This window comes from Pelodiscus sinensis, chromosome 4 (genome assembly GCF_049634645.1).
Source record: "Pelodiscus sinensis isolate JC-2024 chromosome 4, ASM4963464v1, whole genome shotgun sequence".
In the NCBI taxonomy this organism is placed as follows: domain Eukaryota; kingdom Metazoa; phylum Chordata; order Testudines; family Trionychidae; genus Pelodiscus; species Pelodiscus sinensis.
In genome coordinates this window covers 127,612,807-127,637,895 of record NC_134714.1, presented here as the reverse complement: position 1 = coordinate 127,637,895, position 25,089 = coordinate 127,612,807, and the positions used below count along the sequence as shown (strand labels likewise).

Genomic DNA, 25,089 nt, shown 5'->3' with positions numbered 1-25,089 from the left:
AATCTTTAGCAAGCCATTTCCGTTATGGTTTGCAGAAAAGAAGTAACAAAGACATTGCCTGATCCTATAACACTGACCTATGCTCACAAGCGGCCTTGATGTTAAGATAACTGTATCCTACTCTACGCAGTAGAAGCAACATATTTCTTGGATTGCACTTGACAAGGATTGGTTGTCAGACACCACACAGGAAATTTGTGTGTCCATATAAGAATTATAATTCAGAAAAGATCCAAGAAAAATTCATTCATTCCCCGGGTGGTAGAGAAAACCAAAGGTAAGTGTTTGCTAGATGGATTCTTTGCTATCGATTGCTTTGTTTCTCTCCACTTCATATTCCCCATATCACTGCCACTCTCAATTCATAAATGGCTGACAGTTACTCCCAATATATTTTTCTCTCCTTTCTCTCTCTCTCAGCTGCTCCCTGCCAATCAGGTTTTCAACCCATCTCTTTCTGTCCCTGCTATCCTCCCATACTGTAATCTCTCTGGATACATCTCACTCACGCCCACTGGGATCTGGTTATTCCAGACCATGAGGCAGCAGAGGGACTGAAATGGTCAGTGGAGAACAGTGCTGGGGATAATCGGGTCTCTGAACCCCCTCTGTCTGCTCTGCTAACAAGTGTGCACATGCTGTGGGGCTGAAAGGGAGATACCACCTATCACAGAAAGCAGACAATTCATGATGACTGAGCTGAGTATAATGTTCTTGTCTCCTACAGAGAAATTATCATAAATTATTCTGATAAAAATTATGGGAATGAATGCTCCAGAGACTGTAGCATACTTCCCTTTGTTGCCCCAAACACACCCCTATCCTTCACCTAGCAAGTGACTGCAGACTCCTCCTCAGCAACCCACATCTGCTCCCAGCTTCTGCACTTTAAACTGACTTTCTCCCCTTCTGATCTTGCTTAGATCCTTCTCCCATCAAATCCCTGGTCCTCCTCCAGGTTCAGCCAGCCCAGTTAACTGGGCTATGTGGCCCTCGGAACCCATCTAGTCTGGTGCGGGGTGACCACATCCTCACGATGAGTTTAAATAAAACATTGTTATTTCAGGTGAGTAACTCACCAAAGGCTCAATTTAAGTACCTCATTTAGATACTTACTTCAGTCTCATAGGCTGTGTCTAGACTGGTAACTTTTTCCGCAAAATCAAATGATTTTGCGGAAAAACTTGCCAGCTGTCTACACTGGCCGCTTGAATTTCTGGAAAAGCACTGACGATCTCATGTAAAATCATCAGTGCTTTTCCAGAAATACTATGCTGTTCCCGTTCGGGCAAAAGTCTTTTTCCGAAAGACTTTTGCGCAAAAGGGCTAGTGTAGGCAGCATAGTACTGTTTTCTGCAAAAAAGCCCCAATCGCGAAAATGGCGATCGGGGCTTTTTTGCGGAAAACCGCATCTAAATAGGCCACGGACGCTTTTCCACAAAAAGTGCTTTTGCGGAAAAGCATCCTGCCAATCTAGATGTGCTTTTCCGAAAATGCTTTTAACGGAAAACTTTTCCGTTAAAAGCATTTTCGGAAAATCATGCTAGTGTAGGCATAGCCGTAGGGTTTAAGTAACACTCTCCCCTCCACCCATGTATAAACTGTACCTCTGCCCCAGTCTCTTAGGCCCAGACCCTTAAAGGCATAGAGACACCTAACCTCCAAATAGCTTTGTGTATCTGGGTCTTAGCCTCAAACAGGGGAACTTGTTGAGTGAACTTGTAACGAGAACTTGTTGAGTGAGTCCTAGGATATGTTGCCTGGCCTGGTAATTCTCCTCATTTCAGTCAGATCCCCTCACTTTGGTCTGGTTTGCGCTCTCAGCCTGGCTCCCCAGGTACCACAGCCTGCTCTCTGGGCTGATCCTCTGGCCCCTGTTTCTGGCTGAATTTTGGCCCCTGCCATCCAGCAACAACCTCGTCATGAGCTCAAACCTAAGCTGCATGGTTCCTCTCTATATCCCCCATCACCATGGCGCTGACTGACCCTAAAATTCTAAAGTGGATATGGTCCACTTCAGTTCCAGAACACACTGAATCCAGGCATAGTTCCAGACACTTCAATACACACTCAGTTCAGTAGAGGGAAACAAGGCCAGGGTTTAGTGGATGGATTCTCTGTTGTTTGTCATCATTAACACCACATGGATGTTCTTTTTCCCTCTCCCAATATCCATTCTTCACTCCTGTCTCTTTCCTATAATTCCCTTTCCATACAAGACTGACAGCCCTTCCAATTTCCCTCTTCCCACCATACCTCTTTCCGGCTGTGTCTAGACTGGCCAGTTTTTCCGGAAAATCGGCCGCTTTTCCGGAAAAACTTGCCAGCTGTCTACACTGGCCGCTTGAATTTCCGGAAAAGCACTGACAATCTCATGTAAGATTGTCAGTGTTCTTGCGGCAATACTATGCTGCTCCCGTTCGGGCAAAAGTCCTTTTGCGCAAAAGGACCAGTGTAGACAGCTCAGATTTGTTTCCTGCAAAAAAGCCCCGAAAATGGCGATGGGGCTTTTTTCCGGAAAAGCGCGTCTAGATTGGCATGGACGCTTTTCCGCAAAAAGTGCTTTTGCGGAAAAGCGTCCGTGCCAATCTGGACACTCTGTTCCGAAAATGCTTTTAACAGAAAACATTTCCGTTAAAAGCATTTCCAGAAAATCATGCCAGTCTAGACGTAGCTTCCATGTTTAACTTCTCTCTGTCTCTGTGCTAGACACTTCCCACCCGTTAGCCTTTCTCCTTGTCTCTCTCTGCACCTAACATCACCAAAAAAGCCATTGTGGTTCTGGATATTTCACGCTGGTTGGGACCTGGCTGTTTCAGGCCAGGAGGCCGGGGAGGGGCTAGAACGATCAGTGAAACACGGCACTGAGGATGTCTGACACACTGATTCCCCCATCTCCTCTCTGCCAACAGGTGTGAGAGAGAGGGGTAGAAGGAGAGACCAGCATCCTGGAGCAGAGGTTTCATGATGACTGTGCTGAGGACAACATCACTGCCCCTAACAAAGCCCAGCCAGGAAAATGGAACCAAAAATGATAAGGCTGATTTTGAAAGAGATCATGTAACTATAGCAATCGCTGGAGTCACTCTGATAATCTGCCTGTTGGGGCTGGTGGGAAATGGAATTGTGCTTTCGTTTCTTGGTTTCCGCATTAAGAGGACTGTCTTCACCATCTATGTTCTCAATCTGGCTGCTTCTGACTTTGGCTTCCTACTCTGCTTGGCTGTTTCTCGCACAGTACATGTCACACCTTTATTTCACTTGAAAGACTTAACGAAGTCTTTGGACTTGCTGCTTGTGTTCACATACAGCACCAGCCTGTACCTTCTAACGGCCATCAGTGCTGAACGATGCGTGTCTGTCCTTTTCCCCATCTGGCATCGATGCCACCGCCCAAAGCACCTGTCTGCCATTATCTGTGCCTTGCTCTGGGCTCTCTCTGGCCTGCTCACTGGAGTGAGTTCTATAGTTTGCTTTTTATTCTCAAACTATTGCCTTAAAATGGTCATCCGACTCACTGGCACAAATTTCCTGATATTCACTCCCATCACAGTTCTGTCCAGTCTCATCCTGATCATCAAGGTCCCACGAAGGTCCCAGGGACCCCAGCCAGGAAAGCTCTACATCGTTATCCTGCTCAACGTCCTTTTCTTCCTCCTCTTAGTTGTTCCCTTCAGCATTGTGACCTTCTTTCACAACTATGTTCATTATGAACATTTCATCACTTCCAGTTTATTGCTGGCTTCTCTCAACAGCAGCATTAACCCGGTTATTTACTTCTTTGTTGGGAGCTACAGGAATCAACAATTCAAGGGATCTGTCAAAAAGGCGCTCCAGAATGTGTTTGAAGGGGAGACGGATACCAGAGGAAAGGATTAGTGTCATGGAAATCTCTACGACAACCAACGTGGAAGACCCTATTATAGGTGCAGGTGTCTCTAGAACAATGGTTCTAGGCACATAGGCCACTTGCAGCCCAATCAGCACCCAGCTACATCCTATGGAACAGTCTCAGGCCCATAAAGGTAGTATGAATTTTATGTGGCTGCATATGTGGCTCACAATGATTGGTTGAGAACCACTGATCCAGAACGGTCATAAAATTCAAAGAAATTAGAGAAGAGAAAGTTCCCCTCGCTCCATTCCCCTGTGTTCTGCATATCTAGAACACTGTCATCCTCACTCAGAGCCCAATCCTGGTGACACTGAAATCAGGGACAACATTTCCTTTGAATTTAATAGGAGCAGGACTGTACCATTCCTTTTCCCTAGAACATAAGAAAAATCTCTGACCATGAATATTTCTTTGCGTGTTCTATTTCTTTATATGGAGTTAATTAGCTTGATCTGATGTAAACAGGGTCGGAACAAACAGCCCCGACGTGGGAAACTTAGAACATATCTCCCATCTGTATGGGCCTGAGGCTGTCATCTAGGTTGCAGCTGTGCCTGGTCTGTAAGCAGGAGCATGACCATTCATTTTCCCTGGAATGTAAAAAAAATCTCTGACCATGAATATTTCTTTGAATGTTCTGGTTCTTGAATATACAGTAAACTAGCTTGATCTGATGTAAGCAGGGTGTGAACAAACAGCCTCGACATGGGAAACGTAGCTAACAGTAATGACCAAAATACTGCAAGGATGGTGTTTTACTTATTGTTTCTGTACTTTCTGGCCACTGGTGCAGCGTTTTCCCAAATCAATATTGTGTTTTCTTCTCATAATAATACTTTGTTTTTCTTAAACATGGACTCAATGCCTACAGTAGTAGAAGGATTGATTCACAGAGGTAGCAGGGGTGGCATTCAGTTTTCCCAGATTCCTGGCAGGCAGATTGTGCTGGTTCTGTTTCATACGGTTTAGAGGCACCCCTAGATGCTGAACCTGGTAATTTTTGTTTCCAAACCCATGTGGCAGAACGGTAACTCTGATAACAATGTGCTCTGAGGGTGTGTTCCTGTCTCTTCTGTAGAGGCTGTTTGCAAATAGCTCCTCACCACCCTGTAAACTAGACTTGATTATCGAGGAGTGAACACCTGTGGATTTGGAGAAAATGGTTCCAAGAAAAGAAGTGAAATCCCAGAGTGAAGCATCCTGTTGTGAAAACTCTTGTGCAGGGGCAATCCCACAAAATGTGCAGGAAGACACTGTCTGCACTCTTGACTTCTGCATCTTTGTCCTGGAAACATTTCCTTATATTTACACTAAAACAGCAAACTCAGATGGGAGTTTATCCAAACACAAAAGCTCCCTGGCATTGTAGAGCCGGGTATTAAATTGTGCTTTCAGATTCAGTCTCCCCAACAGATTCTCCCCTGAGGCCATTCTCTTCTCACACCCTAGGGCTACGTCTACACTGGCATGATTTTCCAGAAATGCTTTTAACTGAAAAGTTTTCCGTTAAAAGCATTTTTGGAAAAGCGCGTCTAGATTGGCAGGACGTTTTTCTGCAAAAGCACTTTTTGCGGAAAAGCGTCCGTGCCAATCTAGACGCGCTTTTCCGCAAAAAAGCCCCGATTGCCATTTTCGCGATCAGGGCTTTTTTGCGGAAAACAAATCTCTGCTGTCTACACTGGCCCTTTTGAGCAAAAGTTTTTCGGAAAAAGACTTTTGCCCTAACGGGAGCAGCATAGTATTTCCGCAAAAGCACTGACAATCTTACATGAGATCGTCAGTGCTTTTGTGGAAATTCAAGCAGCCAGTGTAGACAGCTGGCAAGTTTTTCTGCAAAAGCAGATGATTTTGCGGAAAAACTTGCCAGTCTAGACACAGCCTACATATATTTTCCTCTCCCTCCTTCTGCTGACTGGTTTGCAGCAGGAAGCCCTGGTCAATGTACATGCCTTGAAGCAGAGACTCACAGAAATGGGCCAGTTTCAGAAAGCTGTTGATTGTTCTGCTCAGTAATGGAATGCAGGCTCAAGCTGTGCTCCCAGTGATGTGTAAAAGGAAGGTGAGCAGTTATAGGACTCATATAAAATTACTGTAAATGTTGCCATGTCAGGTATCAATACAAAAGCTACACCTTATTAAGTATGAAACAAAAAACAGGACTATGTAGCACTTTAAAGACTAACAAGATGGTTTATTAGGTGATGAGCTTTCATGGGCCAGACCCACTTCCTCAGATCAAATAGTGGAAGTGGGTCTGGACCACGAAAGCTCATCACCTAATAAACCATCTTGTTAGTCTTTAAAGTGCTACATAGTCCTGTATTTTGTTTCAGCTACACCAGACTAACACGGCTACATTTCTATCCTTATTAAGTATGGTTCTCCTGATTCAAGTCATGTATCATCTATGCATCTAAAGTTATGAATATTGACCAGGTATTTACACCGTTAAGATGTGTGTTGTTCCTGGATCACACACCGACAATATTTACATTAGGAGAAGACAGCTCTATGTTGTTAGCCCATTAAGGACATTTAGTTCACAATGGGTGAGGGAAGAAATTCATCTTTTCCAATAGGCCCCTTCCTTTGAATACCTCAGGCAGTAAAACATCAGTGGTCACCTTGTAATTCAGCAAACCATGGAAGGATATGTGAGCAGGACATGTAACCTAAGACTCTATCCTGGGTCAGTAAATTTCCATCCACAGGTGTTGTGGGCTTTGTTTGGGACAGAAAATGTATGTGAACGTAGAAAACGTCCATTAGACACCTCCATTTTGCCTCTTTGGGGCTCTAATTCTCTATCTAAACTATGGATTAATCAACTAAAAGAATCATCTTGAACCATGGACTGATGGACGACCAATCTTTCAGAAGTGACCAGAGAGACATTTGCCAGCCAGCAGCCTGTTTCCTCATTTCTACAAACCTGATGCAGGCACTTTGCAATAGTTTAATGTAAATGCTCTTATTAACCATTTATACCTCTATTCCTTTCTTGTATTATTAAATCTAGATGCATAATGACCTAGAAGTAAGTGAATGATCCTTTGGTATCAGTAAGAACCTCACATATGGCAAAATAAGGATACAAAAACCTCTCATTTTATTAGACTTGTACCCATGGAGGAATTCTGCAACACTTTTTAATGCAAGACACTACAGAAATTAATGCTGTGTGCACGGAATCACACACAGACACACAGAGAGAAATGGGCCGTAGAGATGGTGGCCAGTACTAGAAGTTGCTGTACCTGGTTAAGCTCAGTTGACAAACTAAAGTCAAGTCCGGAGGGAGGAAACTGGGGGGTTCCCAGCAGCTGCAGTTCACAGCATGCCCTGAGTGTTGCTTGCCTGCAAAAATCAGTAGGAATAGCCTGCATATTGCGGTAGTGTCTTAACAGCTAAAATTGGGCTGTGTCTAGACTACACCTCTCTGTCGACAGAGAGATGTAGATTAGGCACATCGAAACTGCTAAGGAAGCGGGGATTTAAATATCCCGCACTTCATTAGCATAAACATGGCCACCGCTTTTTTTTCTAAACGGAGCACACTAGACATGGATCTGTCGAAAATAAACCCTTTTTCAACAGCTCCTGTAAACCTCATTTTTTGAGGAATACAGAATCTGTCGAAAAAGGGTTTATTTTCAACAGATCCACGTCTAGACTGCCGCTTTTTTTTTTTTTTTCAAAAAAGCTCCATTTTGAAAAAAAGGTGGTGGCCATGTTTATGCTAATGAAGCATATGATATTTAAATCCCCACTTCATTAGCAATTTCGACGTGCTTGATTTGCATCCCTCTCTCAACACAGGATAGTCTAGACATAGCCATAGATAAATTCTGGATTTCTCAAGATGTTGAAGTGGGGAAGGCAAACTAAACCCCACAGGCTGCATACAGACCATTGGACATTTGCACCTGGCCTTCCAGCTCCTGATAGGAAGTGGAATTGAGAGCTTCCCTGCTCCACTCATTGCCAATACTGCCCTGGAAGGAGGTCAACCAAACAAGCACATGTGGCCCATCATAGTATTTGACTGATCAGGTATCGCTCTCAGGCCAAACTGTTTGCCCAACCCCAATATTGCACAGGGATCAGGGGGCTGATGCTTTCACATTGTGGCCATCTGCATTTGGGATGGTGTCTTCACTTTAGTTTCCTTCTCATATATCTCGTGGGTCACCTATTTCCATTGCATTACCCTTGATCACTGCTCCTTAATTGGTGTCCCTCTGTGATTATTTTACTATTACAATGATCATGCTTAATACTGAATCACACAATGAGTAAAGTTGTTTAACTATATTGATGGTTAGGTGAATTACTTCTTTTAGGACAGTTTGCATTTTGGAAACCTGAGATGTTTGGGCAAATACAATCAAGTCACCATTCCATGATTAATGTCTATACATGACTTCCCCTCCTGTCCACTAGGGATGTGAACAACTAGTCGACTATCCAATATGCAAATGCTTATTAGATTGTCAACATGCTAGTTGACTAGTGACTTCTCCCCCTCCTAACCCTCTCCCTCCCCCCCGCTTGCTGCCTCTATCAGAAAGATGCAGCAAGAGGGAAAAAGGAGGGGGTGCTTCCAAATGGCAATGCCATGTGGAGCCCAGGGCCAGACCCTGGGCGCCACACACTGCTGCCACTTTGAAATGCTGTGTGCAGACTGGGGCCAGCTGGGAGTCCTCGGGATGCACATGGCGTTTCAAAGCAGCTGCACAGCATGGAGCCCGGGCTCAGCTGGGAACTCCCTCACTGAGCCCGGGCTCCATGCAGTGCTGCCACTTTGAAACACAGGTGTGAAGCCTGATGCTGGGTTTCCCGCAGAGTTTCAAAGCAGCAGTGCCTCATGGAGCTAGAAGTCAGCTGGGGACTCTGAGTCTTTGAAACGCCGCAGAAGCACGGGACCAATGGGGGAATACTTGAGTCCATTTCCGGCACCATGCTCCCCGCAACACTTCCACCTTTGACGTGTAGAAAAAGCCCTGGAGCTATTACTATACTTCAAAGGCAGAGGCACTCTTATCGACTATTCGATTAGCCAATTAATCAATTTTATGTCTCTACTGTCCACCCTCTCAAAATGCTTTTTATCAAACTATCTTTCTAGTAGATAGCTTTGTAGTAAAATTCACAAATATTTACTGCTACATTAAGATAAAATAAATATGCTTGGGCAAAAATATAGACTTTGGTATCTATAGAATATATTTTATTGGCCCAGATATCATGGTTATTTGATTTTTAAAACATATATATAATTCTAACTAAATGTAACAGAAATATTGTATTTGGCAAAAAAGCCCTCAACATTAAGGCAGTTCTAAATTGCACGCTAAGTCACTCACTTGGTTACACCCTAAATGCACCAGATGGCTCACATCATAGTAGTTTTCAGTGATAGGCATCCCTTCATAAATAGCCTTTACTAAGCCATTTCCGTTATGGTTCACAGAAAAGAAGTAACAAAGACACTTCCTGATCTTATAACACTGATCTAAGGTCACAAGCTGCCCTAATGTTATGATTGCTCTATCCCACCCTACCCAGCATAAAGAAGACATTTCTTTGATGGGACTTCACAAGGACTGGTTCTCAGACACAACACAGGGAAATTCTGTGTCTATATAATGGATTATAATTCAGAAAAGATCCCAAGGTGACTGATTTATTCCCTGGGTGTTAGAGGAAACTAAAGGTAAGTGTTTGCTAGATGCATGCTTTGCTATCAATTGATTTCTCTCTCTCTACTTCATATTCCTCACCACTCCTGCCACTCCCCATCCATAAATGGCTGACAGTTGCTCCCAATGTCATCTTCTCTATCTCCAGCTCCACTGCTTGCTGCCCATCAGGCTCCCCTCCCCTCATCTCTCCAGCATCCCCCAGGACTGTAATTTCTCTGGATACTTCTCAGTCACACCCCCTGGAATCTGTCTGTTCCATCTCCTGAGGCAGCAGAGGGGGTGGAACGGTCACTGAAGCACGGTGCTGGTCCCTTCCAGTCCTAGTATTCTAGGATTCTATTACTAACCAAGTCTCTCAATCCCCTCTGTCTACTCTCTGCTCACAGGTGTGTACATGCAGGGAGTGTGAGAGGGAGATACCACTGATCCCAGATGTCAGAGCTTTCATGGTGTCTAAGTCAAGCATAATGATCCTGCCTCCCACAGAGACTGGCTCTAATTATTCTGATAAAAAATAGTGGGAACGAATGCTCCAGCAAAAGTTTTACCGATATCACCATTAACAGCACTATTCAGGCTGATGGTCAATGTTTCCTCGGCTTCTGCATTAAGAGCCCTTCCTGCATTTCTAGTCCCCTAGTCTGGCTTACGCAGCTGAAACTGCCTCCTCCTCGGAAGTGACTGTAGTGTATTTACCTCTATAGCCCCAAACGCACCTCCCTCCTTCACCCAGCAAGTAACTGCAGACTATTTCTCTGCAGCCCCCACCTGCTCTCAGCTTCTGGGCTTTAAACCGGCTCCCTCCTCTTCCTGTCCTCCTGAGTTCCCTGTCTAACTAATTCTCTGCTGCTAGCTCTTCCTCCAGGTGCAGCCTAGCCAATTAATTGGGCTACATGGCCACCTGAACCCTTCCAGTCTTCTGTAAGGTGGGCAGGTCCTCACAATGAGTTTATATTAAAAGGTTGCTATTTCAGGTGGGTAACTCAGGAAAAGCTTGATTTAAGTGCCTCAAATAGAGACTTTCTTTAGTTCCATAGAATTTAATTAAGACATTCACTTTACCCATGTATAAACTTCACTTCTGCCCAAGTCTCTTAGGCCCAGACCCACACAGGCATAGACACACTTTACCTCCAAATAGCTTTATGGACCTGAAACAGGGACCTGCCTGGTGCAACAAGGGCATCGTGGGTGAGTGCCAGTATCTGTTCTCTTACCTAGTGTCTATCCCCGTTCTGTTCAGATCCCCTCACTTATGTCTGGCCTGCTCTCCCAGCCTGCTCTCTGGGGGTATGTCTACACTGCCGAGTTTTTTCAGAAAAATGGCCATTTTTCTGAAAAAACTTCAATTATGTCCACACCGCCATCATGTTCTTTTAAAAAAAAATTGAGGGGTTTTTTCAACATTGGTAAACCACTTTCTGTGAGGAAGAAGACTTTTTCCAAAAGAGCTCTTTCAGAAAAAGGTGTGTGTGGAGGGGGAACAGGGAGTTCTTTCAAAAGAAGGAGAAAGAGGAAAAAACACAGGTACCACTCAATCCATAGTAATCACAGCTTAAATGCTAGATAGCGTCCATTCAATATGGATGCTATCTTTCGAAAAAGCAGATCACTTTTTGGATGCACTTGCCAATGCAGACACTCTCTTTTGGAAGACCTTTTTTCAGAAGATCTCTTCAGAAAAAACTTCTGTCAAAAGAAGCTTGCAGTCTAGTCGTAGCCTGGGCTGAATTTTGGCCCCTGAAATCCAACAACAACCACAAGATGAACTCAAACCTAAGCCGTCTGGTTCCTCTCTGTATCCCCCACCCCCATAGCAGCTCATACAGCATTCGTTGAAGGCCACTCCTCACATGGGTAGGCTGAAATTCTGCTCTAGATTGGCATTTCCCTCCACTAATGATAGGTGGGTAGACAGGAAACACAAAGTCAGGAGTGAGATTTCCTCCTGCCTTCAAGAAAACCAGAGGCTGGGGACAGCTCCTAGCTGCACACCCCTAATGAAACAGTGTTTATTGGGACAGTGCTGGATTTATCACACTATGGCAACATGCACACTTGTTTCTTTCTCAAATAACCATTCCATTTGCATGCTGCTCCTTTTTTCAGTCCTTCTGGGAATATGGAATTTTTAATGATGATACTTAATACACATTGAGGCAACAGATACGTAGTTTAACTATACCAATATTTATGTGAATTACTTTCTTTTGAAAACCTTTCGTTCTCTTGAACTTTATGTTTCCGGTGAGCAAAATAGTCACCATTCAATGTTATTAAAATCCATATACCTTAGTGATGAGCATTTTCAAGAAAGACACAAAATCCATAACGAAGTGTCCCAGAAATACGTTTGTTAAAAAATTATAGAAAAACTAAACAGTTAAGCAAGTGATAAATTCCAAGATAATTAACAGTCAGTTACAGCGTAAATATAGCAGAACTTCCCATAATCATGTGGCTTTTTTCTTATTTTTCCCATGAGACTTAATTTCCATTATGCTTAGCAGATGGCAAGCAATTACAGAGAGGGAGCAGAGACCTGATACTTTCTGATGTTACAAAACTTCCCAGTGGTCACGCAAACCTCCGATGTCTGTGTATCTCCCTGTCCAATGTATTGAAGGCACTTCTCAGCAGGGTTCCATGAGGAAGGGGGGTGGAGGAGATGTGGCACAGGAGCCTACAGAGAATATTTTAGTATCCTAATTACAGATTATTCCTCAAATAACTTTTCAAGAAAGACCCTATGAGGAGAATCTCAGTTAGTCCCTGGGGGTATGTCTACACTACCACCCTAGTTCGAACTAGGGTGGTTAATGTAGGCAACCGAAGTTGCAAATGAAACCCAGGATTTGAATTTCCCGGGCTTCATTTGCATCTTGCCGGGCGCCGCCATTTTTAAATCCCAGCTAGTTCAGACTCTGTGCCCGCGGCTACACGTGGCATGGAGTAGGTAGTTTGAATTAGGCTTCCTATTCCAAACTACCGGTACACCTCATTCCACGAGGAGTAACGGTAGTTCAGAATAGGAAGCATAATCCGAACTACCTACTCCATGCCGCGTGTAGCCACGGGCACGGAGTCCGAACTTGCGGGGATTTAAAAATGGCAGCGCCCGGCAAGATGCAAATGAAGCCCAGGAAATTCAAGTCCCGGGCTTCATTTGCAACTTCGGTTGCCTACATTAACCACCCTAGTTCGAACTAGGGTGGTAGTGTAGACATACCCTGACTGACCCTGAGATTCTAAAGTGGATCTGTTCCACCACATCCTAACACACACACAGTCCAGGCACAGTTCAAGAGACAGCAATACTCACTCAGTCCAGCAGAGGGAAGCAATGTAATGGCTTCGTGGATGGATTCTGTGTTCTTAGTCGTCATTAACACTACATCAATATTCTATTTCTCTCCCCCAATATCCATTCCATACCCCCATCTCTTTCCTATCATTCCCTTTCCACGCATGACCGACAGCCCTCTCAATTCCTCTCTTCCCCCACCATCTCTCTTCTCCATGTTTAACTCTGCATCCACCAGGGTCCCCATCTATCAGCCTTTCTCCATGTCTCTCTGTACCTAGTACTCCCAAGGCCATTACGGCTCTTGAGATCTCACACTCATTGGAACCTGGCTGTTTCAAGCCAAGTGGCCTGGGAGAGGCTAGAAAGATCAGTAAAACACGGCACTGGGGGGAGTATGAGACACTGATTCCCCCATATGCTCTCTGCCAACAGGGGTGTGTGAGAGGGAGAGACCAGCATCCTGCAGCAGAGGTTTCATGATGACTGAGCAGAAGGCAACATCTCTGCCCCTAACACAGCGCATCCTGGAAAATGGAGACAAATATAATGAGACTGATTTTCAAATAGACCATGTAACTACAGCAACCTCTAGTGTCATTGTGCTCATCAGCCTGTTGGGGCTGGTGGGAAATGGGATTGTGCTCTGGTTCCTTGGCTTCCGCATTAAGAAGAACCCCTTCACCGTCTATGTCCTCAACCTGGCTGCTGCTGACTTTGGCTGCCTCTTCTGCTTGTCTGTTTCCCTCACCATCAATGTCCTGTGTTTATCTCGCTTATTGCTCTTAATGATCTGCTTGGATTTGCTGTTTCTGTTTATGTTAAGCACCAGCCTGTACCTCCTGACAGCCATCAGTGCAGATAGGTGTGTGTCTGTTCTTTTCCCCATCTGGCACCGATGCCGCCGCCCAACGCACTTGTCTGCCATTGTCTGCGCCTTGCTCTGGGCTCTTTCCTGCCTGCTCACTGGAGTGAGATTTTTTGTTTGCTTTCTGGACTCATCAAAACATTGCTTCCTTGTAGTCACTGACCTCACTGCCACAAATTTCCTAATATTTACTCCCATCATGGTTCTATCCAGTCTGATCCTGATCATCAAGGTCCAATGTAGCTCCCAGCGACGCCCACCAGGAAAGCTCTACGTCGTTATCCTGCTCACCATCCTCTTCTTCCTCATCTTTGTTGCTCCTCTGAGCATTGTCACCTTCTTCCATAATGTTTTTTTTCATTACAATCTCATCACTATCATTCTCATGCTGGCCTCTATGAACAGCAGCATTAACCCAGTTATTTACTTCTTTGTCGGGAGTTACAGAAATCGACAATTCAGGAGATCTGTCAAAAAGGCGCTTCATAGTGTGTTTGAAGAGGAGGCAGCTCGCAGTATAGGAAGGGTCAGTGCAACTGAAATCCCTACGGGAGCCAAACTGGAAGACCCTATTATGAGCTAGAGGTATCTCTAAAACCGTGGTTCTCAGCACATAGACTGTTTGCAGCCCAACCAGCACACAGCTGCAGAACTTGTGACAGCCTCAGACCCATACACGTGGTATATATGTTCTGTGGCTGCATATGTGGCCCACAATGATAGGTTGAGAACCACTAATATAGACTAATCATAAAATTCCAAGAAATTAGAGGTGAGAAAGTTCCCCTCACTCCATTCCCCTGTGTTCTGCGTGTCTTGAGGACTGTTACTATGACTTAGGGCCCGAGCCTGGTGCCACTGAAATCAGGGGCAACATTTCCTCTGGATTTAATGAGAGCAGGACCGTACCGTTCATTTTCCTTATACAGGCAGTCCCCGGGTTACATGGATCCGACTTACATCGGATGCCTACTTACAAACGGGGTGAGGCAACCCCGCACTAGCTGCTTCCCCCCAGCAGACCAGGGAGACGCGAAGCTAGCGCTCCCCCCAGCAGACCAGGGAGACGCGAAGCTAGCGCTCCCCCCAGCAGACCAGGGAGACGCGAAGCTAGCGCTCCCCCCAGCAGACCAGGGAGATGCGGAGCGGCTTTTCTCAGCAGACACCTCAGCTTGAGAATAAAGGACTGAGGGAAGTGAGGTGTGGGAGAATAAAACTGAGCTCTGGAGAAATGTTTGGCTAGAGTTTCCCCTACAATATGTACCGGTTCCGACTTACATACAAATTCAACTTAAGAACAAACCTATAGTCCCTATCTTGTATGTAACCCAGGGACTGCCTATAGTGTAATAAAAATCTCTGACCATGAATATTTCTTTGGATATTCTATTTCCCCCAATGTGAAGTAAATTAGCTTGATCTGATGTAAGCAGCGTCTGAACAAACTCAGCCTTGAGATGGGAAGCTGAGGCAAAGAACAATGTCCAAGATACTGTGAGGAGGGTGTTTTACTTATTGTTTGTCTGTTTTCAAGCCATGTTTCTTGGATAATAAGTCCTGATTAAAGTCACATATCATCTATGTATCTAAAGTTATGAATATTGGCCAGGGATTTCTATCTGCAAGACGTGTCTTATGCTTGAGTCAGGCAGCCACATACACCAATAGCACAATATAGCTCTATGTTGTTACCCCCATTAAGGACACTTAGTTCACAAATGGTCATTGAAAAAATTCATCCCTCCTAATGGACCCTTCATGTGGATACCTCAGGCAGCAAGATACACAGTGGCCATCCTTGTGATTCAGTAAACCATGGAAGGATAATGAGGAGGACATGCAACCTAAGATTCCATGCTTGGCCAGTAGCTTTCCATTCAGATGTGCTGTGGACTTTGTTTGGGACAGCAAATTTACAAGCACAGAGAAAACGCCCTGGGACACCTCCATTTTGCATATTTGCTGCTCTAATTCTCTAGACTATGGATTTACCACTAAAAGGGCCATCTTGAACCATGGACTGAGGACCTATCAATGGCACAAGACAAATCGCTTGATCACTGTCTTCAGTCCACCTCCTCCAGGACACCTGGCACTGGCCACTGTCGGCAGACAGGCTACTGGGCTAGATGGACCTTTGGTCTGACCCAGTACAACCATTCTTATGTTCTTATGTTCGTGAATTAACTAAAACTCCACAACAAAAATTCAGGCTATATGCATGGCCATTCTTCATCAAGGAGAAGAAATACTTAGAATAGTAGACCAGGGTAAAAAATTGTGTTCATCATTGTTATGACGTATTTAGAGAATGGTCGCCCACCTGGACCACAGCCTTAAACACAGCTTTGCACCCCATCATTTTCATACTGATCCTGATAGTGACTATGTTTATCATTATGTGTTGTATGATCAAAAGAATGTATGTTCAGCTGAAACCACAAGCTTATGTAGTATCTTAATATGTTGCCATGAAACAGTAAAAAAAATTCTAGGCTTCTTCACAGCCTTCCTGGAGGAAAAACTGACCCTTTTTCCAAAGGAATGTCTGTAAAGAATCCAGGCAAAATGACAATTACAAAATATTTAAAAATGTGACCACTCAAGAATTGTTCCTGAGGGGGCAAATGGGGACAACGTAGCCTTCTAATTGTGCAAGTAATAAGTTAGTTAGTTATAATGAATCTATGTTATGGAAAAGCTTTGGATTAAACTTCAACACAAGATGTAGGCCTCCGACAGGCCAGGCAGCTATGTTAATTTAGCTGCAGCTCTGTTTGATTTTACCATGTTCTGATGTTAAAGCAAAGGGATGGAATATTGTAATACATAGTAATGTTAATATTAGGCAAGGCCTTGTAATAGATAGAAAGAAGTTTAAGGTTGAAAGTCTTTGTAACTTTGTTCAAGTGACTAGAAGTACCCTTTTGTCCAATTGGGTAAATTGGGTAAATGCAATTGGGTAAATGTATTGTTTGTGTGAATGAGAGAGAAGTGTGAAGGCCACTGATGCTCAAATGGTCAGAGGAGGGGCCGGAGACTCAGAAGCACCAAATAATTATCAACTAAGTGAAAGCACACTGAAGACGCAGACTACCGGGCAGATGGACAAACCCTGAAGTTAGTGGCAAGCACCCTTTGATAGGGAACCGATAACAAGTTTTACCAGAAGACAACACCCAGGAGGGTCTGTCAGCATACCGAGATCAGATGACTGCGAGAACAACCTCCAGATAAACATATGTCGCAGAAAAACTGATTGTGATGCTGAATGACCGATTAAGGCCTGACAAGGCAAAATGCATAGACTTGCGTGGAAGGAAAATCCTGTAACAGAGGGGTGTCTTGTATGGTTCTTTGGGTTCTGTCCTGCTAAGAACATAGAGCATCAGTCTGGACTGACAAGAACCCAGCTCACCCCTCATACTCGACCTATCTGGCCAATAGGTGGGTCGAGCAACAGACTGGTAACTATTCCATCAGAAGGACGTGTGTGTGTGTGTGTGTGTGTGTGTGTGTGTGTGTGTGTGTGTGTGTGTGCGTGTTTGCGCGCGCACGCATGCGTGCACGCGCTACTTTCTTATATTATCAATAAATGCAGCGTGTTGCTTTATCCCCCTGAAAAAGGTCCCATGTACTTCTTTTAAGCACAACATTTTGGTGGAGAATAACGAAAGAGGGAGACCTCACACCAAAATCGTTGGATAACATGCAAAGAAAAAACTGCAGTATAAACTAAGAAATATCGATATATTGAATATGAAATATTGATCTGTCAAGGTGTATGTATCCCCAGCTGTAGAGTCCCAGGCTTAGGAGGTGGAATTAGTGACCTTCCCTCCCCGTTGTTCAGTTTGAGGGTATTGGTATTGTGATGATCGATCAATTGAGGTGTATGCACCCCTGGCTGTAAAGTCCCAAGCACTAAGAAAAGAAGCTTAATGTCTTTTATTCCCTCTGCAAGGCAGAAAGGAATTGAAAGACAAAACAGGTATTTACACCCCACCCATAGAGTCCTGAGCAAACAGGGAAGATTTAGAACCCCTTTCCTGGCCTATCTAGGACGGGTGATACAAACACACAATAGTGTGTGTGTGTGTGTGTGTATATATATATATATATTAGTGTAATACCCCCGGCTGTACAGTCCTGAGCACTAGGAATAGAAGCTTAGTATCTTCTATTCTCCTGGGAAGGTGCAGCAGGAAGGAATTTTTGATTATCAGATACTGAGTAAAATGTACAAGCGAAAAAGGATGAAAAATTGCAATTTGTAAAAGAAAGTACCCCTTTAAAACAAATCCTGCATAAATTTGGACACAATCCTTGGACAGGACAGGCTCTTGCCGACGTCCATTCCGTTGCAGACTTAGAAGATAAATTTGCCAAATGTTTCCTGATATATAAACCCTCTACAGTCAGTAAAAAAGAATCAGCTCCTATTTGGCTAATGTGGAAGGCTTGTAATGAAACCTTTTATTGCCTAGCAGGCCGTAAGAATGAGTATACAACTTCTCACCAGGAATTAGAAAAATGGAAGGCGCTTTGCAATGGTACACTGAACCATAGAGTAGAGATGCCCCAGTTATGTTTTTACCCCTCAGGATTATCCACTGTGCCATTGACCATAGGAAGACTGACATTGTAGGAGATACTGTGGAAGCTTTATCCCATCCAAAGGTTCTACCTACACTGGGGAATCTTCAAGTAATTGTATAAGCCAACTCAATGTCCACAGCATCACCTTAGTCAAGGTTCTGTAACAATCCACAGGAAGAGGAAGAACATTATACTGTAACCTGATTCTATAGTCCTTTAATACCAACCACCGTTTCACTATCAACAAATTCTATGAAATCACAAAATGTTAACAGGTGATTTTCTCCATAGTTGAGGGACCCTATCAAAAACTGATTGTCGGGATATTAAAACAGTTTTGGTTTTGATTTAGTATGTAAGCGTTTGCCAAAAAGAAAAAAAAAAACCTATACACCCGTAAATTTCATCAAGCAACAACACCCTATATTATTTAACACGTAACATTTAAATATTAAAATAAAAATTTTTATCTTATTGTGCATGTCAAATGTTTGGTCAAAATAATATCACAGATCCTGAAACTGTAGTTGTGAGAGGATATATATTATTATATACATTTTACATAGAAATATTTTTCAGCTGGCTATACCACATCTTAAGCATATTTATCCTTGTCAAGCTCTTTCAGTAGTCAGTGGGAATATATTATACTGTGATTTATTAACTAACATTCCCAACTGGCTGTAATAGAATTTTCTGTTTACTATTGATGGCATGGATTTGATCTGGAAATCAATTTAGTAATTAAATTACATATAGTGACAGATAAGGATTAGACAAAGGCAAATGTAGAGTTTGTCAAAATTGAAAATCTTCCTCCAATCAGTCCCTGAAACTTGGGAAAACTGGGATAGAAATCTGGATCTGAACTTTATGCTTGGTTTTATCTATAATACAGTCTGGATCCAAATCCAATGAGGCTAGGGAAAGTTTGGGTTCACGCCTAAATTCCTTTGCTCAGGCCTATGGTTATAACCAATCTAAAATGTTCATCACATAGAAAGTAAAAATATACAGAGTACTGCAATCTAGTATCATATTTCCCACTCTCTGCCTACTAATCAAATATACTGCTGTTATTTGGGAACAATCAGTTTCACACACACAGAATGGGAAGTGACTGTTTAGGAAGGAGAACTGCAGAAAGGTATCTAAGGGTCATAGCAGACCACAAGCTAAATATGAGCCAACAGTGTGACACTGTTTCAAAAAAAAAAAAAAAAAAAAAAAGCAAACATGATTCTGGGATGCATTAGCGAGAGTGTTGTGAGCAAGACACAAGAAACTATTCTTCCTCTCTCTCTGCACTGATTAGGCCTTGATTGGAGTATTGTGTCCAGTTCTGGGCACCACATTTCAAGAAAGATGTGGAGAAATTGGAGAAGGTCCAGAGAAGAGCAACAAAAATGAATAAAGGTCTAGAAAACATGATCTGTGAGGCAAGGCTGAAGGAATTAGACCTGTTTAGTTTAGAAAAGAGAACACTGAGAGGGGACATGATAGAGGTTTTCAGTTATCTAAAAGGATGTTACGGGGGGGGGGGAATTGTTCTTGGTCTCTAATGATAGGACAAGAAGCAATGGGCTTAAATTGCAGCAAGGAAGGTTTTGGTTGGACATTAGAAAAAAGTTCCTAACTGTCAGGGTGGTTAAACACTGGAATAAATTGCCTGGGGATGTTGTGGAATCTCCATCACGGGAGATATTTAAGAGCAGGCTAGACAGACACCTGTCAGGGATGAGCTAGACAGTGCTTGGTCCTGCCATGAGGGCAGGGGACTGGACCTGATGACTTCTCGAGGTCCCTTCCAGTTCTAATGTTCTATGATTCTATGAATTCGAAATTTTAAGAAACAAATGTCAAAGATTAAAACAGCTAAATGGAAATCTACAAGACTTGGCTGACAAAAGGGGGAAATTAGAAAAGGAGAATCAAGTGTTACAGAGTATGATAAAAAGATTAACCCTGGAGCAAGGTAGAGCTCCTCTGGATCATAGACGTTGTGATTCAATTTTTCAGAACCGATGGCAAAAATTAGGATTTGCTACTAAGCAAATGGCTGCAGTTACTTCTGGAGAATGGGATGATATCCCTGAGTGGGAAGGATAACCAGAGGAGATTGGGGAAAGAATAGAAATAAAAGTAAAAGAGCTAGAATTCTGTAATTAATGTAAGATGGCTTAAACAGAATTCCACTATACTAGCTTCCCAAATAAATGAAAAAAATAGAGAAATAGAGGAAGTAACACAGGCTATCGAACACTGAAAAGCTGCCTGTGGCAGGGCAACAGGCTGTGCAGGCATTGATCAAACAAGTAAAGTGGGAAAATAAGGAATTGGGAAAAGATGTTGAAAACCTGGAAGAGAATGAGATGGGGTCCACTGCATTGCAACCACAATCATATAAGGGACAAGCCCAAAAGAATGAAGGTTAGTGTCCCCGTTCTTCCCTGACATGGGATCTTAAGGGTACATCTACTATATAAAGGAGAATGTTTGTATGTTCGTGCTCTAATAACCTAGGGTATGTCTACACTACCCCGCTAGTTCGAACTAGCGGGGTAATGTATGCATACCGCACTTGCTAATGAAGCCCGGGATTTGAATTTCCCGGGCTTCATTAGCATAAGCGGGGAGCCGCCATTTTTAAATCCCCGCTGCTTCGAACCCCGTGTAGCGCGGCTACACGGGGCTCGAACTAGGTAGTTCGGACTAGGGTCCTATTCCGAACTACCGTTACTCCTCGTGAAACTACCTAGCTCGAGCCCCGTGTAGCCGCGCTACACGGGGTTCGAAGCAGCAGGGATTTAAAAATGGCGGCTCCCCGCTTATGCTAATGAAGCCCGGGAAATTCAAATCCCGGGCTTCATTAGCAAGTGCGGTATGCCTACATTACCCCGCTAGTTCGAACTAGAGGGGTAGTGTAGACATACCCCTAGACACTATAAGACAGGCCTGCACAACTCGGAAAGCAGTGAGGTCCGAATGACTCCAAAGAAAACAGCCGCGGGACGCAAGGGTCGATTTGTGGGGGGGGATACTTGAGGGATAAGGAGTAGGAAGGGGGGGCTGGTGCACCGGCACAGCTCCCCAGTGCTGAGGGGCAGCCCCGAGCCACAGAGGTGGGACCCCGGCAAGCCTTCGGTTTCCCACCCACCGCTTTAGAATCGGCACCCTGTCCAGCTTGCGTGCCAGCCTGCAGCGCCCGGCCCCAGCGCACACAAGATGGATGGGTGGCGGAGCCTGCGTCAGCGAGCGGAGGCGGGACAGTCCCACTCCCCACCAACTGATTTGCTCACCCTCCGTCCCTTTCCAGCCAGTTCTCTCCCACTTCCCCTCCTGATCTTCCCCAGCCAGCCCCCCTGCACCGCCCCCCAGCTTTGCTTCCTACCAGCCAGTTCCTCTTCCTGATCTCCCCCCTGCAGCGCCGCTGCACCTCCCCCCGCCAGCTCTGCTTCCGGGCCCCCCCTTCCTCCCGGCCAGCCCCAGAGCCCCCAACCCCTCCCCACCAGCTCTGCTTCCTGCCTCCCCCCTTCTTCCCAGCCCCCCCATCCTCCCAGCCAGCCCCACCTCCCCTTCCGGAGGCAGGAGGAGACAGGGCCTGTGTGGAGCGGGGAAGTGGGCGGGGACTGTGTGGAGCGGGGAAGGGAGCGGGGCCTGTGTGGAGCGGGGAAGGGGGCGGGGACTGTGTGGAGCGGGGGGCCCAGGCCACGCCAGCAGCAGTGCAAACCCGAGCAGCAAATGGCATTGGAGGCTCTGGGGCGAGCGCGTGAGGCGGCCTCTCGCTGCCGTTCCCCTGGGGCCACACAGAGAGCCCCTGCAGGCCGTATGTTGTGCATGCCTGCTATAAGAGCTACCGCAACCAAACTTTGCATGGGATAACCTTTCCTCCAGGAGAAGGTTTTAAGGTCCTGTGGGAGGTTGTGATGGGGGCCCCACTCCCCCTCCCCCTGCACTAGCTCTGCCGGCAGCAATGCACTCCCAGGCCACCGCTGTTCTGGGCCCGTGGCACTTACGCAAAGGCAGCGCACGGAGGACCGCCCTCACGGCACAAGCGCGCCTCAGCCAGTGCAAATCGGCGGGCAGGTGGACCTGGGAGAGCAGGGGCACCGGCAGGGATGCCGGTGTGGAAAAGGGCACTGACGGTTAAAACCGGCGCCAGGCCAGACACAGAGAGAGAGGAGGAGGAAGGGGGGGCGGGGTCAGCTCTTTTGCATGCTGCCAACCCCTTCCCCGCCACAGACAGCGCCCCACGTCTTCCCACCCTTCCCTGCCACCTCTCACGCTCCCATCCTGTGCCCCACATAGATAGCGCCCCACTCCTCCCCAACCTTCCCCGCCACCTCCCTAACTGCCGGTCTGTGTCCTATACAGACAGCGCCCCATTCCTCCCCACTCTTCCCTTGCCACTTCCCAAACTGCCAGCCTATGCCCAACACAGACAGCGCCCCGCTCCTTCCCATCCCTCATCTGCCATCTCCCAAACTGCCGGTCTGTGTCCCATACAGACAGCACCCCACTCCTTCCCACCCTTTTCCCGCCACCTCCCTAACTGCCAGCCTGTCCCCCACATAGAGAGAGAATCTGATTTTCTTCCACCACATCTGTCCAAGTACCACCCTATCTAATATCTGAAGGAGAATGTTTGTAAGTTTGTGCGCTAATAACTTGGACACTGTAAGAGTTACCGCAACCAAACTTTGCATGGGGTAACCTTTCATCCAGAAGGTTTTAAGATACTTTTGGACTCGATTGGGGTCCCGCCCTGCCCCCCACAGCACCTGTGGCCCCGGCCGTGACCTGAGGTACCCCTTCCGTACGTATAGTCCTGGGACTCGTCCCCCCCCTCCCCACAAGGTTACAAACCTCATCCCCCCCCCATGTGCACAATGAATCAGGCACCTGCCCTGTCCCCCACAGCACCTGAAGCCCAGGGCGTGAGCTGGAGCGCCTCTCCCATGTGTAACCTCCCCTCCACCCGGGGTCGCTCCCCACCTGCCACCATCACCCCCCAGAAACCGAAACCAAAGCCGGCCAGCCTTTCTGCTCAGCTCACTGGGCTTATCTGAGCGGAAGGAATCCATGTATCTGCTGCAGCGCAGGGCGGAGAGGCCAGGTTAAACCCTCGATGCGAGACACTGCTGTGAAGCCAGCTAGCTGCTGTTCGTACTGTGCGTGGGGCTCTTCTGTGTCTGGTTCCAGCCATCAGGGTTAGATGTGAGCTCTGAGCTTTTGCTTGCCAAGGCAGGGCAGGTGGATCCCTGAGCCAGCCTTGCAAAGAGAAGTCCCCTTGCTACTGGCCACATGACTGTGTACTGTTCTCCTGGGGGCTGGCTGCTCGGTCCTGGGGGGAGGAGGGTCCTGCCGCTCTCAGAGGATCAGGTGTAGGCCAGGAGCCATCAGCCCCCAAGGTTTGTGGTTCTGGGGGGTCTCCTGGCTCAGGGTCCCCTCCTTTCCTAAATTTTCTAAATTTTGTTCCTCCAGTTTCCCAAGCAATGCCAGGAAAGTCCAGCTAGTGAAAAATAAGACTAAAAATTGCTAGTGAAAACAAACTGGGCACATTGGTGCAAAGATTCAGAAAGAGACCCCACATGAAGAGGAGAAAAGGTAAAGTATCTTTTGAACAAATATTGCAAAAGTTTAGGCATAGCTCATGGTCGATCAATGCCTTAGCTTATGTTTATACCATGCAGACCTTAAAAGCAAATTGGTGACATATTTACTGGTTTACAAATCCTTAATCTCAATCATAAGGAATACTGCTGCAGTCTGGCTATTATGAAAAGCCTGTCATGTGGAGTTAAAAAAAGTTTTATTAGCTGACTGCAAAAATGAAAATTTGGATTTACCCAAGAAAGGGAATTAGAAGGTGTGGGGGCTAATTAAGGAGCCACACTTCTTACTAAATTAGTAAGAGACAAAACCTGTGTCCATGGAAAGGTGCCATTCAGCAGAGAAAGAAGACTCAGGCCCAGACAGATAGGAAAGCTAACAAGCAACTGAGAGTGGGGGGAAAAGGTTCGGAGCCCCAAGGAATAAGGGAAAGCAGTAAGTATAGGTATTGGAGATTTGAATTCTTGGAAAATGTCTTGGAATGGTAATATCTAAACTAATGAAGTTTTCATTTGAAGGACAAAGCAAGTGATTAAGGGAAAGAGAGTGAGAAGTTGACTCTGTGGAGTCTGGAAGGAATTGAGCAATTGTTGTAATATGCTAGAAGGAAAAGTGTTATAAGAAAATGTATGCAAATGTTATTGTTTAAGCTTGGGATAAATCTAATGTTTATAAAATAACCCTGTGACCATCTATAATGTATATGATTTTGTTTTGGAAAAGGAAAACCCTGTAAGTATGATGAAGTGGTAGCTGAAAACACATTTTCTACAGTACAATAAGGAAACGGAGGTATACCACCTCATTAATTTAATGATTAAACAGTGAGATAGTTCACCCTCAAACCATAAAGGGAAAAGTTATTAAAACAACTTCTGCTTATGAAACAAAATTACAGGGGAAGTATTGGGGAAGTATTACAGGCAAAAAAAGACATCAGAAAGAATATCTGTAAAAGAAAGAAGTATGTTAAGACATAATGTGCCACCCCCACAGGGTTAGAAAAATGTTTTCTTTTGTCTTTCAGAACATCAGAAAGAGCTGGTACCAGCTGACAAGCAATCGAGGATAATATGGATCTACTGTTGCAACAAAAATTGTGTTT

The 25,089-nt window shown here is 45.2% G+C and overlaps 2 protein-coding genes across 2 annotated transcripts; both read left to right on the top strand.

Moving 5' to 3' along the window:
* Positions 1 to 99: 99 nt before the first annotated feature.
* LOC102453797 (mas-related G-protein coupled receptor member H-like) lies at positions 100 to 5,370 on the top strand. Its single transcript, XM_025178094.2, has 2 exons — positions 100 to 277; positions 2,913 to 5,370. The coding sequence occupies exon 2, from the start codon at positions 2,965 to 2,967 to the stop codon at positions 3,877 to 3,879; it is 915 nt and encodes a 304-aa protein (XP_025033879.2). The 5' UTR covers positions 100 to 277; positions 2,913 to 2,964; the 3' UTR covers positions 3,880 to 5,370.
* Positions 5,371 to 9,066: 3,696 nt separating this feature from the next.
* Positions 9,067 to 18,665, top strand: LOC142829279 (proto-oncogene Mas-like). Its single transcript, XM_075928574.1, has 2 exons — positions 9,067 to 9,611; positions 13,340 to 18,665. The coding sequence occupies exon 2, from the start codon at positions 13,384 to 13,386 to the stop codon at positions 14,353 to 14,355; it is 972 nt and encodes a 323-aa protein (XP_075784689.1). The 5' UTR covers positions 9,067 to 9,611; positions 13,340 to 13,383; the 3' UTR covers positions 14,356 to 18,665.
* The last annotated feature ends 6,424 nt before the right edge of the window (positions 18,666 to 25,089 follow it).